This window comes from Protopterus annectens, chromosome 5.part1 (assembly GCF_019279795.1).
Source record: "Protopterus annectens isolate FY-2018-M chromosome 5.part1, PAN1.0, whole genome shotgun sequence".
NCBI lineage: Eukaryota > Metazoa > Chordata > Ceratodontiformes > Protopteridae > Protopterus > Protopterus annectens.
In genome coordinates this window covers 449,415,256-449,430,275 of record NC_056736.1, presented here as the reverse complement: position 1 = coordinate 449,430,275, position 15,020 = coordinate 449,415,256, and the positions used below count along the sequence as shown (strand labels likewise).

Sequence of the window (15,020 nt, the reverse complement as noted above, 5' to 3'; positions counted from 1 at the left end):
CTGCTCTGTTTTGCACTCTGTTCTTTCCTAAATTCACATGAAATTGTCAGCTAGCATGGTGATAATGATATTCCTTACAAAAACAACAGTCTAGATTTGAAAAAACGCCAGAAAGAAGACCTGCTAAAGAAACCCAAATAGAATGTGAAGCTCTTTCAAGGTGTGATGGATTAAAATCTTTAACATGCAATAATTTTCTTAGTCTGTGTTGAGATCTGGCTTGGCAAGCAAAAGTACACAAAAAAATGTGCAGATTCCAAGTCTGCACTCATTACCATCCTGTGAAAGAGGACTAAGGTGTAGAGATTAATGCTATACAGCATCACTCACCCAGTTATCAGTTATACAGCTACTTCATTCAGTAGTCATAGGTCAACGGGTTTGTACCTTGTTGGCATGTGCGTCTGTGTGCAGCTCCCTCTAGTGTTCCCCCATGGGGGGGGGGTTGACTACAGAGCATTAAGGCAGTTGCAGTAAGATGCAACTTTGTTTATGCAACAAGACATATGATAATTGATGGAAACCACACAAATACTAGTCTGTACTGAATGCCCTTATATTTAAACTGCACGTTACTTCTGCTGCGCCAAATCCTCTCTCTGAAATGTGTGGACCCAAGCAGCTCTTCTGCTCTATCTCCATGCAGACTATCACTTTCTCAAAGGGCACAAATGCACATTTTGGTTCCAACCCCTACCCTCCCCCCACACACACTGGGTGTTAAAACTTGGCTACACTGCATCTAAGCTGCTCCTGCAGGTCTCCTTTCCTTTAGTTTTGCACCTTACTTTTCTTGTATCCCCCCTTTTTTTGCTGTTGTAACACTTACCTGTGTTCCCATCCCCATTCTCCACTGAAGGTTTACTAGCTTCTGTCGAATTGCTCATTCTTGAATCTATGATTAAGATGAGAGAAAACATATTGGCATTTTGGTGTAATTTTAAAATGTTTCAAATCTACAGAGCAAAGATCAGGAAAAGTCATACCTAATCCAACTTGTTTAAAAAATGCATTGAAACAAGGATAATTTTCAACCTGTGTCCCAACACCTATGCAACTACAAACTATCAAAACATCTGTTTATTACCTCCCCTAAATCTATTATTTCATAAATACAAGAACATCCAAATCAAATTCAGTTTCTGAATTTAAAGTAATATAAATAATATCCTGCATGAAGCGACTACCTGGACACTAATTTAAGAATGCAGTAATGTTGTATTTGTCATAGGGGCCACACTGACAGCACCTTCCTGAGAAGTGAGGTGCAATTACAATGTTTCTGTATAAACTACATCATTAACCAAAAAAATTATCAAAAAGCAAATCTACAGATTCACTTGATGCCATGTAAACGTCCAAGATTTACAGAAATATTAAAAATTGATACAAATACTGTGCCTTTACTAGTTACAGCACAGAACAAAACCGGAGCAAAACTGATTCAGCTTTTTTTTTTTTTTTAATTACAACAGTCCAGTCAAAATACTCACGGATATCCTTTACTAACCCATAAACAAGATATAAACTGCATAAAATGCATGGCATCAAGTTGAGCACTGATACTGACATGCAAAAAGTATGAAATATTCTTAATAAAAAAAAGTCCATTTTGTCACCTGTCATCACTTAATATGCATTCTGGCAAATGGCAAGTTAAAATACTAAAACAGCCTTAAAGTGGTATACTGAAGTATTACTTGTGGTGTGTAGGAGTAATATAAAAGATTTTTGCAGACACGTATGCAAAACTACATGATTAGGTGTGTGTGTGTATATATATATATATATATATATATATATATATATATATATATATATATATATATATACATATACATATATATATACACACACACACACACACAACACATATACATATATGACTAAAACACTTCTTAATATAAGAACGACAAAGGAGCCAGTAGCTAAGCTTTCGTCCTTTTATATATATATATATATATATATATATATATATATATATATATATATATATATATATATATATATATATACACACATACACATATACATATATATAAAATACACGCACACATTTGTCTATATAAAACAGACACCCTTACACAACAATCCAAGTATCTGTCACAATACATCACTGCAAAATATTTAGCAACTTAAAAGGAATGCTGCTAGAATCAACACAATAAAAAAGCTGACAGATAATTAGCTCAATATCGGTAATTTAGATACCACATAAAAAGGCACCACTACCAATTAAACAAATGAATCCTTTAATAATGAAACTAAAGGCTTATGTTATACACGCTATGACAGTTTAGCTCCGTCCAATTCCGTACACAAAAATTACAATTCAGCATGCAGCAGAAATGAAATGCTGTAGAATCCAACAAAAATGAAAAAGACTTGCAAGTTAGTACTGTTCATGTTTAGCCAAAGTAGTACAATGTAGTCCTCTAAAATCTGTGCAATGTTTTGTTAGAAAGAATACTGAGGGATTACAAAAAAATCCTTCTTGGATCACTAAAGTGAAACCTTAACATACAAACTGGCAAGCAATTTTTTAAACAGATGAAATGTGGAAATGAGTACTCTGCCCTCTTTATATAGCAAACAAAGTGCATTTCTACATGCTGCATTTGCCATTAACTTATGCATGTATTTTACTTCCAATTTCCATAACCTGTTATGCTAAAAAGTCAATTACCCACCTACAACGTAATCACTGCAGTCCAGCATGGTTAAAGCCTGGGCGCTGTAAGGAGGTCCACAACAACAACCACAGATACTCCCTTGCACTGTTATACTACTACTCTCTCAGCGCAACAAAACTTCATTTACACCACAGCAATCATCAGCTGAATAAGGAAAGTTCAGTTGCTTGGTGGAGTTTTAGACTCTGCTAGCACTATCTGACATCGTCAAGGCAACTGAAGCGTAAAAAAGTTCCCCTTTTTGTAATAAAATAGAAACAAAGATTGCAGCTGGCAGTTTCCATAATGAAGCTTAATCAGTATGCAGCTGATTAGGGCCTTATGCAAATCTCCCCCTCGTTAGCACAGCAGCGAGCACTTTGAAGTCCATGAGCAATTCATTTGCAGCATTCACTGAAAGCTCTCTCTGCATAATTTAAATCCCTGCATAAATATTTATCAGCTCATTTACATATTAATTGGTTGGTGCAAACATTCTGTTCAGCACCGCAGCCAGAGAGAAAGTGAATAAAAGGGGAAATTATCTTCCAAGTGCCAGCATAATAATTAAGAGTGCAAAATTAAGTTTCTAGCCTGGATTGTCTTAAGAGACCAACGTTAAGCATAGAAATAAACTGCAGCAGAATGTCTTTTAAAATGTGCTTCAGACAGAAGACTTGCAAGTCCTGCAGTTCCTAACTAGCTCAACACAAATTTTTGCTGAAAGCAAGGCTATAAAGATAATGCAAGCAATTTATAAAACTCCAAACAAAAAAAAATGTGCAAAAGCAAGCTTTTGTACCAAACTATTACGAGTTGACAGTACTGTTGAGTTGGGGTCAATTTTCTCCAGTGTACAGACGAGGTTAATTCATCTATACAGGACAACCAAATTATCATGTAAGGCAGGTCCTGTCACTCCACTACATACTTTTAAAGCACTGCCCTGTCATTCCACAGGTTCTACAAACCATACTAACACTGCTAGAGATTTACAGTACTCAGTAATAACTTCAGTTTAAGAATATTCAAATGACTTGTCATTGGCACTCAACCACAGGGAAGACAAGGAATATGAGAAAATTATTACAGCTGTTCACATGAACCTGTGAGCTGTTAAATCTGACAGAGTTGGTGACTTAATAGCTACTGTAGCTGCATATAAGTTGCATTAAAAAACAAGTATCTGCTATGAATACCAACAGACAACAGCTTACTACTAAAGGATAACATAGGTCATAAAATGAAACTGTCAACTTCAACTGAGGAAATCTTTGGTTAAGGACCACAGAAAAACCCATAGATTTATTATGGGAAAGCTCCATCCTCCAGAAAGTAAAGTTGTGCAAAACCTTACCTTAATGGTATATGACCCTCTCTTCACTGTTGCAGTATTCATTACACAAGGGATCTCCTGCAAAGGGCGGCCAGACGTCCAGCACGTATAGCAAAGCCTATAGGTTGCTTTAAGGTACACTGTATGGCACACATGTATGCACCTCACAGACCGTAGGGCAAAGAGGTGACATCCAGACGTACAATCCTCAGAAATGAGAGCCCCATTAGGAATGCCTGTCCAAGGAAAAGAGGTAATCAGCACATCCAGAAAAGAAATGGACCAGGGGACAGATAGGGAGTAAATACTGCAACAATGAAGAGAAGGACAAATATCATTATGGTAGGATTTTACGCAACTGTACTATGTCCTTCCATTTCACTGTTGCAGTATTCATTACAAGAAGGCTACCAAAGCTCAGGAAGAAAACAGGGAGGAGGAAGGACCAGAAGAGCTCAATAGAAAGCCAAGAAGGATGGCCCGAGCAAAATCAGCTTTAGAAAATCCAATGTGTAGTGCTTGGTAAATGAATGCACAGAAGTTCAGGCAGCTGCCTCAAGAATACAATTAGTATTCAAACCCTTGAAAAAAGCACCAGAAGCCATAGCTCTAGTAGAATGAGCCTTAAGAGAAGAAAAAAGGCTCTTACCACGAAAGGAATAAAACAAATGAATTTAGAAATCCAAGACGACAGTTTGCTTGGACACAAACAAGCCTAAGGACCCAGAATGCAATGAAATGAAGTGCTGAACAGATTTATGAAGTCTTATCTAAAAATCTGAGTTTTCTATGCACATCCAGCATGTGCAGTACCTTCTCAATGGCAGATTGTGGAGAGAAAAAAAGTGGGCAAATAGACTGATTAAGGGACAGTTCATTCACCACCCTGGGCATAAAGGAAGGATTAGTACCCAAGGACACCTTGTCTTTATGAAACACCAAAACAGCAGGACAAGTTATAAGGCCTTGAAGCTCAGATACCCATTTGGCAAAAGTAAGGACTAACAAAAGTACAGTCTTCAAAGAGCAATGTTGCAAGGAAGCTGAAGCTCAAAAAGAGCCAGAGTCAATTTTTCCAAAACAAAATTAAGATCCCAGGGAGGAGGATCAGGTTTCCTGGGAGGGCTAATATGAGACGCCTTTAAGAAATTGTTTAGCTTTAAATCTAGAAGCTAAAGGAGGAAGAGAACTGCAAACAAGCAGAGATAACAGATAAGTTGGCCTTAACAGAAGAACAAGTCAAACCAGCACTGAGCAATTCACACAGATACGAGAACCACAGGAACTTCCACAGAAAGTGAATCTAGGTTATGAGTGACACTAAACAGGAAACCTCTTCCATCTGGACAAGTATGATTTCCTAGTATTGTGTTTCCTGGTCTCCTGCAGGACTCCAAGCACATCCTTATTCCATCATCCATGGTGTCAGTTGAAAACTGGACAGGTGGGGATGGATGAGATCCAGGAGTAGATCCAACCTGTGCGGCAACTTTTGATGACCACACTTGGCTAAATGCAGAAGGAACCAATGCAGTCTTAAAGTCACCAACAAGCGTTTGGGAGCATCCTGTTGAATTTTGAACAGGACTTTTGGAATGAGGGGAAGGGGAGGGAAAGTGCAAGAAACATCCCCTTTTAAGAAAACAATATTGCGCCCACCTTTCAAACCAGAGGACCTAGGACAGAGGAAGCAAACTGTTCAGAGGGACGGCAAAAAGATCTATTTGAGGAGTACCCCCACTGGTGGGCAATGTCCAGAAACACATCCCTATGAAGAACCGAGTTTAGGACCTGCTCAGTGTTTGCCACAATATTTTGGCCAGAGGGAATGTAAACTGCCTGAAGAGTCGCTTGATACAGGATAGCAAGTTCCCAAATCAGGAATGTCAACCAGCAAAGAAAAACTTTTCCCCCTTGTTTGTTTACATACCACATCACTAATGCACTATCTGTTGAAGAGGCGACCAAACACTCTGCACATTTAGGGAGCCAAATGCTGTAACCCATCCCACGTCTGAAGCGTCTGTGAATGGCTCCTGAGAAGGGGGGGTGTGTAGCCCTGGATTTAGAGACAACCACCGAAGTTCCTTCTTAAGACAAGGCAGAAGAGGAACTACAAAGTCAAGGGGATGAGCATGTTTAAGCCAAACTGACTTCAGAAACCACTGAAAAACTCTTTCAATGGAGTTTGTCCAGATGGAGCATACGAATGGTGGAGGCCATTAACCCCAAAGTGCTCAGAAATTCCCTGGCTGCTACAGACACCAGAGGAAGAGAATGAAAAAAAGGCAAGGAGTGTTAAGGCCTTGGGAGGAGACAGGGACACCAGCAAAGAAAGTCTAGATCCTGCAACCTAGGGAAAAAAAAACAAGGGTCCTAAGGAGGAGTCAGAAAAGACTATTTGAAGTTTGTGAATCTCAGGCTTTGCAGAAGGAAAATGGCAAAATAAAGAATTTGCAACAAGCTCTCTGGACTTGGATGCCTGAAACAGGAGGTTGTCCAAGTAAGAAACGACTTTAATCCCCTTAACCTGCAAAAAGCAACCACAGGAGCAAGGTATTAGATAAAACACCCTTGGGGCAGTTGAAAGGCCAAAGGGCAAAGCACAGAACTGAAAATGCCAGGAAGCAACAGAGAAAAGTGAAAACACTCCTGCATTCAGTTTACCACCATGGCCTTCCCAATCTGCTTCTGGTTCCCTATTTCAGGTATGATAAACATCTCCAAGCCATTTTCCAGCTCTGCTACCATCAATTCCAATTACCCTAGATGAAAAGTACAGTTTTGTACCTACCATAAATGTAGATGTTCGAGGATCCCCATTGCTGCAGTCCTTACTATTGGGTAGTCCGCTGTCCAGTCGGCCCGAATACCAGAGTATATGGCTGACGTCGGTCAGGGCGCATTAGACTGACGTCAGTACGTCAGGGTACTAATGCGCATGACCGACGTCATATCCTCAGTCTTTTCTTGCCCCAGATGTCAGAAGACCCTAAAAAGACAAGGCCCAACATACCTGCACCAAAAATATGTACAATATATGCAAGAATATATACAAAAATATCAGCATGTAACCTCACCTACACAACCACCCCTAAACACAGAGGGCAAGGAGGGAGGTAAATTGGACTGCAGCAATGGGGATCCTCGAACATCTACATTTATGGTAGGTACAAAACTGTACTATGTTCTTCGTTCCCCATTGCTGCAGTCCTTACTATTGGGTAGAATCCCAAAGCAGAGGTAAGGGAGGCTGGCAAATCATAAAGAAGCAGGAGCTGACAACATGCCTTGCAAAACAGCTGTGGCAAAACCAGCCCTAGACTTAGAGTAGATAGGAAGGTGATAATGCTTAGAGAAAGTATGCACTGAACTCCAAGTAGCTGCTTCCAAAATATCCTTAGTTGCCACCCCCCTTAGAAATGCTGTTGAAGTGGCAGTAGCCCTAGTGGAATGAGGCCTAATCCCAGCTGGAATTTCCTTGCCATGATGGGAATAACAAAATGCAATGCAAAAGCCAATCCACCTAGAAATAGTTTGTTTTGACACAGGCTTGCCCTCTGAACTCAAAGCAAAAGAAACAAACAACTGCTGAGACTGCCTAAAATCCTTAGTCCTGCTTAAATAATAACGCAATTGCCTGTGTACATCTAAAGTGTGCAAAATCTTTTCCCCTTTATTTTGGGGGTCTGCATAAAAAGTAGGCAAATGAATAGTTTGGTTTAAAGCCACACTAGAAACCACCTTAGGCATAAAGGAAGGATTAGTACGTAATGATACCCTATCCTTATGGAAAATCAAAAGGGCTCTACTGCCATAAGGGCCTGCAACTCAGACACCCTTCTTGCAGAAGTAATAGCCAACAGAAAAGCAGTCTTCCATGACAAGTATTTCAATTCAGCAGGAGCCGCAGGCTCAAAAGGTTGTAGAGTAAGTTTTCCAACACAAAATTGAGATCCCAAGCAGGAGTAGGAGCTCTACGTGGGGTCTTATATTCTTTGCCCTCTAAGAAACTGCTTGAACAAAGGATGCGAAAACAATGGTGGGTCACAATCATAGTGAGCTGAAATTGCTGCAGCATGAATCTTAATGGAAGAAAAGGACAAACCTTTGTCCAATAACTCAGTAAGATATTGAAGAGCCACACTCAAATTAGGCTCAGAAATCTCCAAATTCTTTGCTGTACTCCAAAATAAAAATCTCTTCCATTTTTCTGCGTACGCTTTCCTTGTACTAGGTCTTCTAGCTTCCATAATCACATTTAAAACTTGAGGAAGTTGAGACCTGCTGTGTTTCAACACAGAATATGCCAGGCTGTTAGATGAAGAGAGTGAAGCTTGACATTGAGCAGATGACCGTCCTTCTGAGATAACAGATGAGGAATCAGAGGTAAAGGCCATGGAGGCGTCTTTACCAGACTCCGTAGTAGTGGGTACCAGTGTTGCCGAGGCCAATCTGGAGCTATCAAAATCATCCTTGGCCTGTCTTGTCTGACCTTTAATAGTACCTTTGGAAGAAGAGGCAGAGGTGGAAAGGCATACACATGAAGGTTTTCCAATTGAAAGACAGAGCATCCACTTTCCAAGCTGTGTGATGAAACCCCTTTGTGCAATACTTTGGCAGCTGGTGGTTTAGTGGAGAAGCGAACAGATCTATGTCTGGAGTTCCCCATGACACTGTCAATTTCTGAAATACATGAAGATCCAGTTTCCACTCGTGGGGATCCATGATTTGTCTGCTTAACACATCTGCTAAGGAGTTCTGTGCTCCGGCAGAAACCTTGCCTGAAGAGTTAGTTGCAAGCTTAGCGCAGTCTCCCATAAAATCATTGCTTGCCTGCATAGAGGATAAGAATGTGTTCCCCTTGCTTGTTGATGTACCACATGACAGTTGTGTTGTCTGTTAGAATCAACACCTGCCCTGGAAGAAGTAACTCCTTGAAAGCCATTAATGCAAACTGGACTGCTAACATCTCCTTCATGTTGATATGTAGATGCTGTAGTCTGGCAGGCCACTTGTCTTGTATCCACTTTCCATTTAGATGAGCTCCCAAGCAATGTCCGAGGCATCTGTCGTTAAAATCTGACTCGCCTCTGGCGGGTCACAGAGAGTCCCTTGTTTAGGTGACATTCCTGAGCCCACCACAAAATTCTTTTTGAAGGCAAGGTATTATTTGAATGACAGTGTCCAAATCCTGGCAGTGCTGTGTCCATACATTTTGAGATACCATTGTAGCTTCCTCATATGCAGTTTGGCATTGGGAAGCACCAGAATACAAGATGCCATGAACCCTAATGCTTGAAGGACTGTCCTTGCAGTCAGCACGGACTGATGTGATAGTTGATGGAAGTAAAGTGATAGACTCTTTTGTTTGTCCGGGGTTAAAAAGGCCATCTGGGCTGCTGTATTCAGTCTCACACCCAGAAAGCACATGTCTTGAGAGGGTACTAGACTGGACTTTATTTCGTTCACAGAATACCCTAGGCATCTTAGCACTGCTATAACATATTCCAGATGCTGTAGAAGGTCTTCCTTTTCTTGAGCCAGAATCAGGCAGTCGTCCAAGTAAGGATAGATTTGAATCCTTGTAGCCTGAAGTAAGCTATCACTGGAGCCAGAACCTTTGTGAATACTCTGGGCGCAGTAGATAAGCCAAAGGGCAATGCAGAGAACTGATAATGAGAATTTCCAGCTCGAAACCGCAGATACTTCCTGCAACTTAGCCTTATAGGCACATGAAGGTAAGCTTCCTTGAGATCTAAAGTTACCATCCAGTGATCTTTGCCCAGCAGAGGTAAAAGCTGTTGTAACGTCAACATCTTGAACTTGGGAATGTCCAGATAAGTGTTGAGGAGAGATAAATCCAAAATTGGTCTCCACGTGTTCCCTTTCTTTGGTACCAGGAACAGGCGAGAATAAAATCCTAGGCCCCTTTCTGATACAGGAACTGGCTGAATGGCCCCCATCTGGAGTAACTGAGAAATTTGCTTGTGAGCCTCTTTTCTTTGTGGAGGAGGAACGTCTGGCATGCCTTTGAAAGGAGGCATTGTATGGAAATAAAACCTGTAACCGTGGTGAATGATATCCAACACCCATCTGTCTTGAGTAATTAAATCCCAATTTTCTTTGAAAAGAGACAGTCTTCCTCCCAAAGGAGCTACCAGACGAGAATCTACTGGCAGCTGAAAAGGCATGTCATTGGGTCTGTTTACGAAAGGACTGACCCCTGCCCTCACCAGAAGTCTGAGCAGGTGAACTCCTGTTCAAGGCCTAAAAACCTTGAGCTCAGCCCCAGCACGACTAGACCTAGCCGTAGACTGGGAATCATAAGCGGATAGGTCCACCCCTTAGCAGGCCAATTTCTACTAAACTTGGTGGCTGCACCTGCAAAATCTTTAACAGTTTGCATAGACTTAGCTTTGTCCTCCATTTTCTTTAAAACTGCTTCCACAGGCGAACCAAACAACACATCAGACTGTAAAGGAGCATCCAAAATCCTTGTCTTAACATGCTCAGCTAAATTCTGATCCCTCAACCAGGCATGCCTGCGAAGAACAGAACTAGTGGCAGCCACCCTCGAGGAGGCCTGTACAGCATCAAAACCACATTGCAAAGAATGCTTACCCACTTGTTCAGACACATGAACCAAATCCAGCAAGTCTTTACATTCAATACCTTCCGCCAAAGCATCCACCTTAGATTTCAATTGTGAAAGGAGATAATTTTGATATTTTAGCATGTGAAACTGACAATTCAACGCTCTCATGGCTAGAGTGGAAGAAGTATACACTTTCTTTCCCCACCTATCCAAAGCCCTAGCCTCTTTATCAGTGGGAACAGGATTTTTAACCACAGAGGCCTTAACACCTTTAGGCCCCTGAGAAACAGTTTCTGGGTCCGCCCTAGGACTCTTAAACAAATACTTATGAGCTTCAGGCACCCTATAGTACCTATCGGTTTAACAGGAGCAGGAGGCAAAGAGTCAGGGTTCAGGGAAGCCTCTGCAAAACATCTTCCACCACATTCAACACAGGAGGTATAGCTAAGGGCCTATGCTGGGGTAAAACAAGAATTCCCTAAGCCTTTTCCTGGAATCAGAGTAATCCTGGCCTTCCCATTTAAAGTGCTCCCTCATAGAATGCAGAGTCTCTGAAAATGAGAAATCCTCAGGAGGAGAAGCTGTAGGAGTGGAATCATCCACATCAGAATCAGAATAAGGAGGAAACTCCTGCAAATCTTCCAGAAGACTCTGAAGCCTCTGAATACTGTTCCAAACACTCAAACTCCGGTTCCAACCTAGGCCTCTTATCAGGAGGGGGCATAGAACCTCTAATCATAGTAATCAAATCTTCTGCCATTTTAAGCATATGTTTCTTAGGCACAGAACCTGAAGTGCTAGGAGAAGCCCCCACTGAAGCTAAACTTGGCCTACCTCTCAAAGAAGTTTTGGCAACAGAAGGAGAGGCTCTAACTACCTTGGGAAGAGAGGGAAGAACAGTTACCTGAGAAGCCCCCTCAGCCTGGCCTACCTCCTGAGAAGGCACATCCTGTAACAGTAAAGTCTCTGCCTGAGACTCCAAAGAAACACCTGGCAAAACCTCTGGCTCCACAGAGCCTTCTAAAGAACCGACGTCCGGGACTGCCGGTTCATCAACCCTAGGCTTCGCTGTTTTGTCCTTGCGCTTCTTGGGCGAAGGGGGGGTCGGAGCATCCGGCGGCATTTTATAATTGCAACGCTTCCCAAACACTAACCTGGCACAGTCTAACCGTCTCTTAATAGTGCGTTTGTTAAACCTAGCACAAGAGCGGCATCCAACAACGTCGTGCTCAGGCCCTAAACAAGGTATACACAAGGTATGGTAATCCCTATGAGGTATCTGTTTCCCACAAGAAATACAGTTATTGACTTTTTCTGACATCCGGTTAAATACTGAGGCAAGAAAAAACCAAAATGTTCCCCAACGGGGTACTTAGCCAACTCTGATTCGGTCTGAAACTCCGGCTTCGGAAATATTTCAGAACGCCAACCTGCACTCGCAAAACTGCTTCTGCATCGGACCATGCGGCAAAAAAGACTGAGGATATGACGTCGGTCATGCGCATTAGTACCCTGACGTACTGACGTCAGTCTAATGCGCCCTGACCGACGTCAGCCATATACTCTGGTATTCGGGCCGACTGGACAGCGGACTACCCAATAGTAAGGACTGCAGCAATGGGGAACGAAGAACATCTACACCCCAGCTTCCTGCCTTCTTAGACAGATTTCAGAATCATTGCTTGGACTTTTGTCCTAAACTTTTGAGCCATCTGAAAAGATTTGGATCCTGTTCCCTACTAACTAGGATACGTGTGAATAAAGAGTCCCAGACTCGAGACTCATCCCAATTAGGTGCCTTCCTTATTGCTAACACCAACTCAACCTTAACACAACAACCTGCAGTAGTCACGAAACAGTGCAGCAACCCAGTTCCTGAGTCTTAGCCCTAATCCCTGCTGTTTTCTAGCAACCACCTATGTGGGACACAGGTAAGCAGCTTGCTGAAGTCTAGGTAAACCATACCTACTGGTATCTCACTGATAATGCATCCTGTAATTCAGCCATAAAACGTGGTAACTTCAAAATGGTAGCTCATTCTGGGTAGAAAGCCAGGCTGACCACTGTCTACAAGTACATAAGTCTTTTTTGCAGGATTTTCTCCACAGATTTTTCCTTACTCTGCTGCTGGGGGGGTAACCAACTTACAGTTCCTTCGATTCCTCCTCCTCATATATGTACAACAGTAAAATTCTTATCTTCCACTCCTCAGCCACCTCTTTTACGTCCAGAGATCTAATTAAGATCTACGGTGTGTATGTGTGTATGTATGTGTGTCAATTGCCTGGCAATAGTGCAATCTGATTTCATGCTGCTGCAGAGTTCCAATTTGGCTGTCATATCCTTGAACAAACATTTCTGCACCATTATGCCACAAGCATGTCAAATTTGTGGCAGTGGCTCAGCCTGCATCTACACACACACACAAAAAAAACAATCTACTTTTATCTTCCTATCCTGCACAAGCTTGTCACAGCATGGCATCCTGCCTTCCCTTTCCTTTGTAATGACAAATAAAATATTCATGCAATACCCATGGCTCCTGCCTTGTTTTCTAGGATCTCCCGCTAATTCTTAGCTCAAATCTCCTTTTACACTTTTGTACAATACTGCTAAAAGCTTCCATTTCCCTCCTCAATCCCTTCTGCACCAACCTCACTTCTGTTCTCACCTTTTTACTTGCTTTACTTGTACTGTCCTCCTCCACTTATTCACTCCGTCTCTTGTACACCCATCTTAATGTATGCCCTTATTAGTTTTACATTCTTATGTTGTCCACTGGATTTAGCCACTTCCTCAAACTTAGTCTAAAGCATAAAGTACTCCTTCCTTGAACCACGGTCAGTTTTCCCCCCATGTCTCCAATGCCTCAATCTCTAATCTTTACCATAACACAAAATAATCCATGTATTTAATTCCCACACATTATTCTTCCACCTTGGCTTTTCATTGTTCTCCAAATTCTACATTACAAACTGCAGGTAGTGGTTGGGTACTGGTGCCTTTACCAAGTCTTGGTTAGGACCACATCCAGAATTCTATCCTTTCTAATACAGTCTTGTACCACCTGAGTGAACCACTCTTTGTTCAAGACCTCAGTCTTCACTCCTCTTCCCAAAAGCTCAAGCTCTCAGTCTGTTGTCCTGGCAAATCCAGATCACCAGAGAGTACAAAAGGTTTCCTCCTCTTACCTCAGTCTCACTTCCTACTCAATTGGCATGTGTAGGTGAACTAATACACTTGAGAAACTCCTTTCCTCTACCTTTATCATAAAAGCACTTGCTCTAGATTATCATCTTGGCTTCCCTCACACATTTCAACAGGTGATTTTATGATGCACTCTAACCTCAAAAAGGCCTTCCCTTATGCACATCCCCTACACCCATCACTTTATTTGTAAACATATAACATGCCACTTTAAAATATGTGCCCATCTTGTTACTGGCCCATATTTCTCTTCTGTCAACAATTTCCATATCTATGCTTGCAGCTCATCTTAATTCCAGAGCTCCTTCCATGAAACCAACTAGCTATGTTCAGTTACCCTTGTTTGCTCCTCTCCTATGTTTCATATGCATAACTAGGCGGAGACAACTTTCCTACTGATCTGGAAACAGTACTGTCCTACTGAATGAAATTTGCACCTGCTGTTGTCCATGCAAGGCATCTCCATATACCCTAAACAGCCTCATGCCTCTCTAGTTTACCCATTAACAGAGAGAAGAGTCATGGTCTCTCATGTTCTCCTTCCTCAATGGGCCAACTGCCAACACAATTCAACATTTCTGAAAATACTGCCTTCAATTCCCCATCCTTGCATTTCCTGAACACCAAAACTAGCACTGCATACTACCACCTCATCTCTCTGACAAGCCACTAGTGTCTGCTTGAGCAAGTGATCACCCTCACCCCCTGCTGACCTTGTCTGGCACAGTCTCATTTGCTAAGATTCTCAGTTCCCATAATAATTACCTCCAGTCATCAACAATCCCCTGCTTAATCTCGCACTGTAATATATTTTCATATGTTACCTCCTGTTCATATGTCATTCTTTCAGCTGCACCACCCTCTATGCCTGCTATCAACATCTCCTACGTACTACCTTGTGACCTCTCCAGATCAAAGTTCTCCACATCACCACCTCCAATGTCACTCCTCCCTTCACTTCACCTCCAACAGCCCAAGCCTAAGCTGGGGTTATCACTTGTCCATGTTAAGGCATGACCGTTCATATTTAGGCAGTTACATCCTGTGAAAAATTAAAAAAGTGTCAACATGTCATGAAATCTGAAAACTACTGTTCCCTAAATTTCCTCTAATGGTTACACATAAAACAAATACCTTTTATCCGAAAATACCCAAATATAATATGAAAAATCAAAAACAGCACACATTCTGCAAATGTGAACTTTTA

General features: G+C 41.7%; 2 protein-coding genes across 2 annotated transcripts in view; both read right to left on the bottom strand.

Annotated features, from left to right (window-relative positions):
• The window catches only part of POU2F1 (POU class 2 homeobox 1), a 1,264,626-nt gene extending 1,261,822 nt beyond the window's left edge, over positions 1-2,804 (bottom strand). The window contains exons 1-2 of the mRNA XM_044073100.1: positions 2,691-2,804; positions 830-895 (exon numbers count right to left, since the gene is read on the bottom strand). Coding sequence (XP_043929035.1) covers positions 830-895; positions 2,691-2,718 — 94 coding nt within the window. The 5' untranslated portion in view covers positions 2,719-2,804. The remainder of the gene's footprint in view (positions 1-829; positions 896-2,690) is intronic.
• Positions 2,805-14,848: 12,044 nt separating this feature from the next.
• The window catches only part of NUP98 (nucleoporin 98 and 96 precursor), a 1,998,548-nt gene continuing 1,998,376 nt past the window's right edge, over positions 14,849-15,020 (bottom strand). Inside the window, exon 28 of the mRNA XM_044072823.1 lies at positions 14,849-14,855. Coding sequence (XP_043928758.1) covers positions 14,849-14,855 — 7 coding nt within the window. The remainder of the gene's footprint in view (positions 14,856-15,020) is intronic.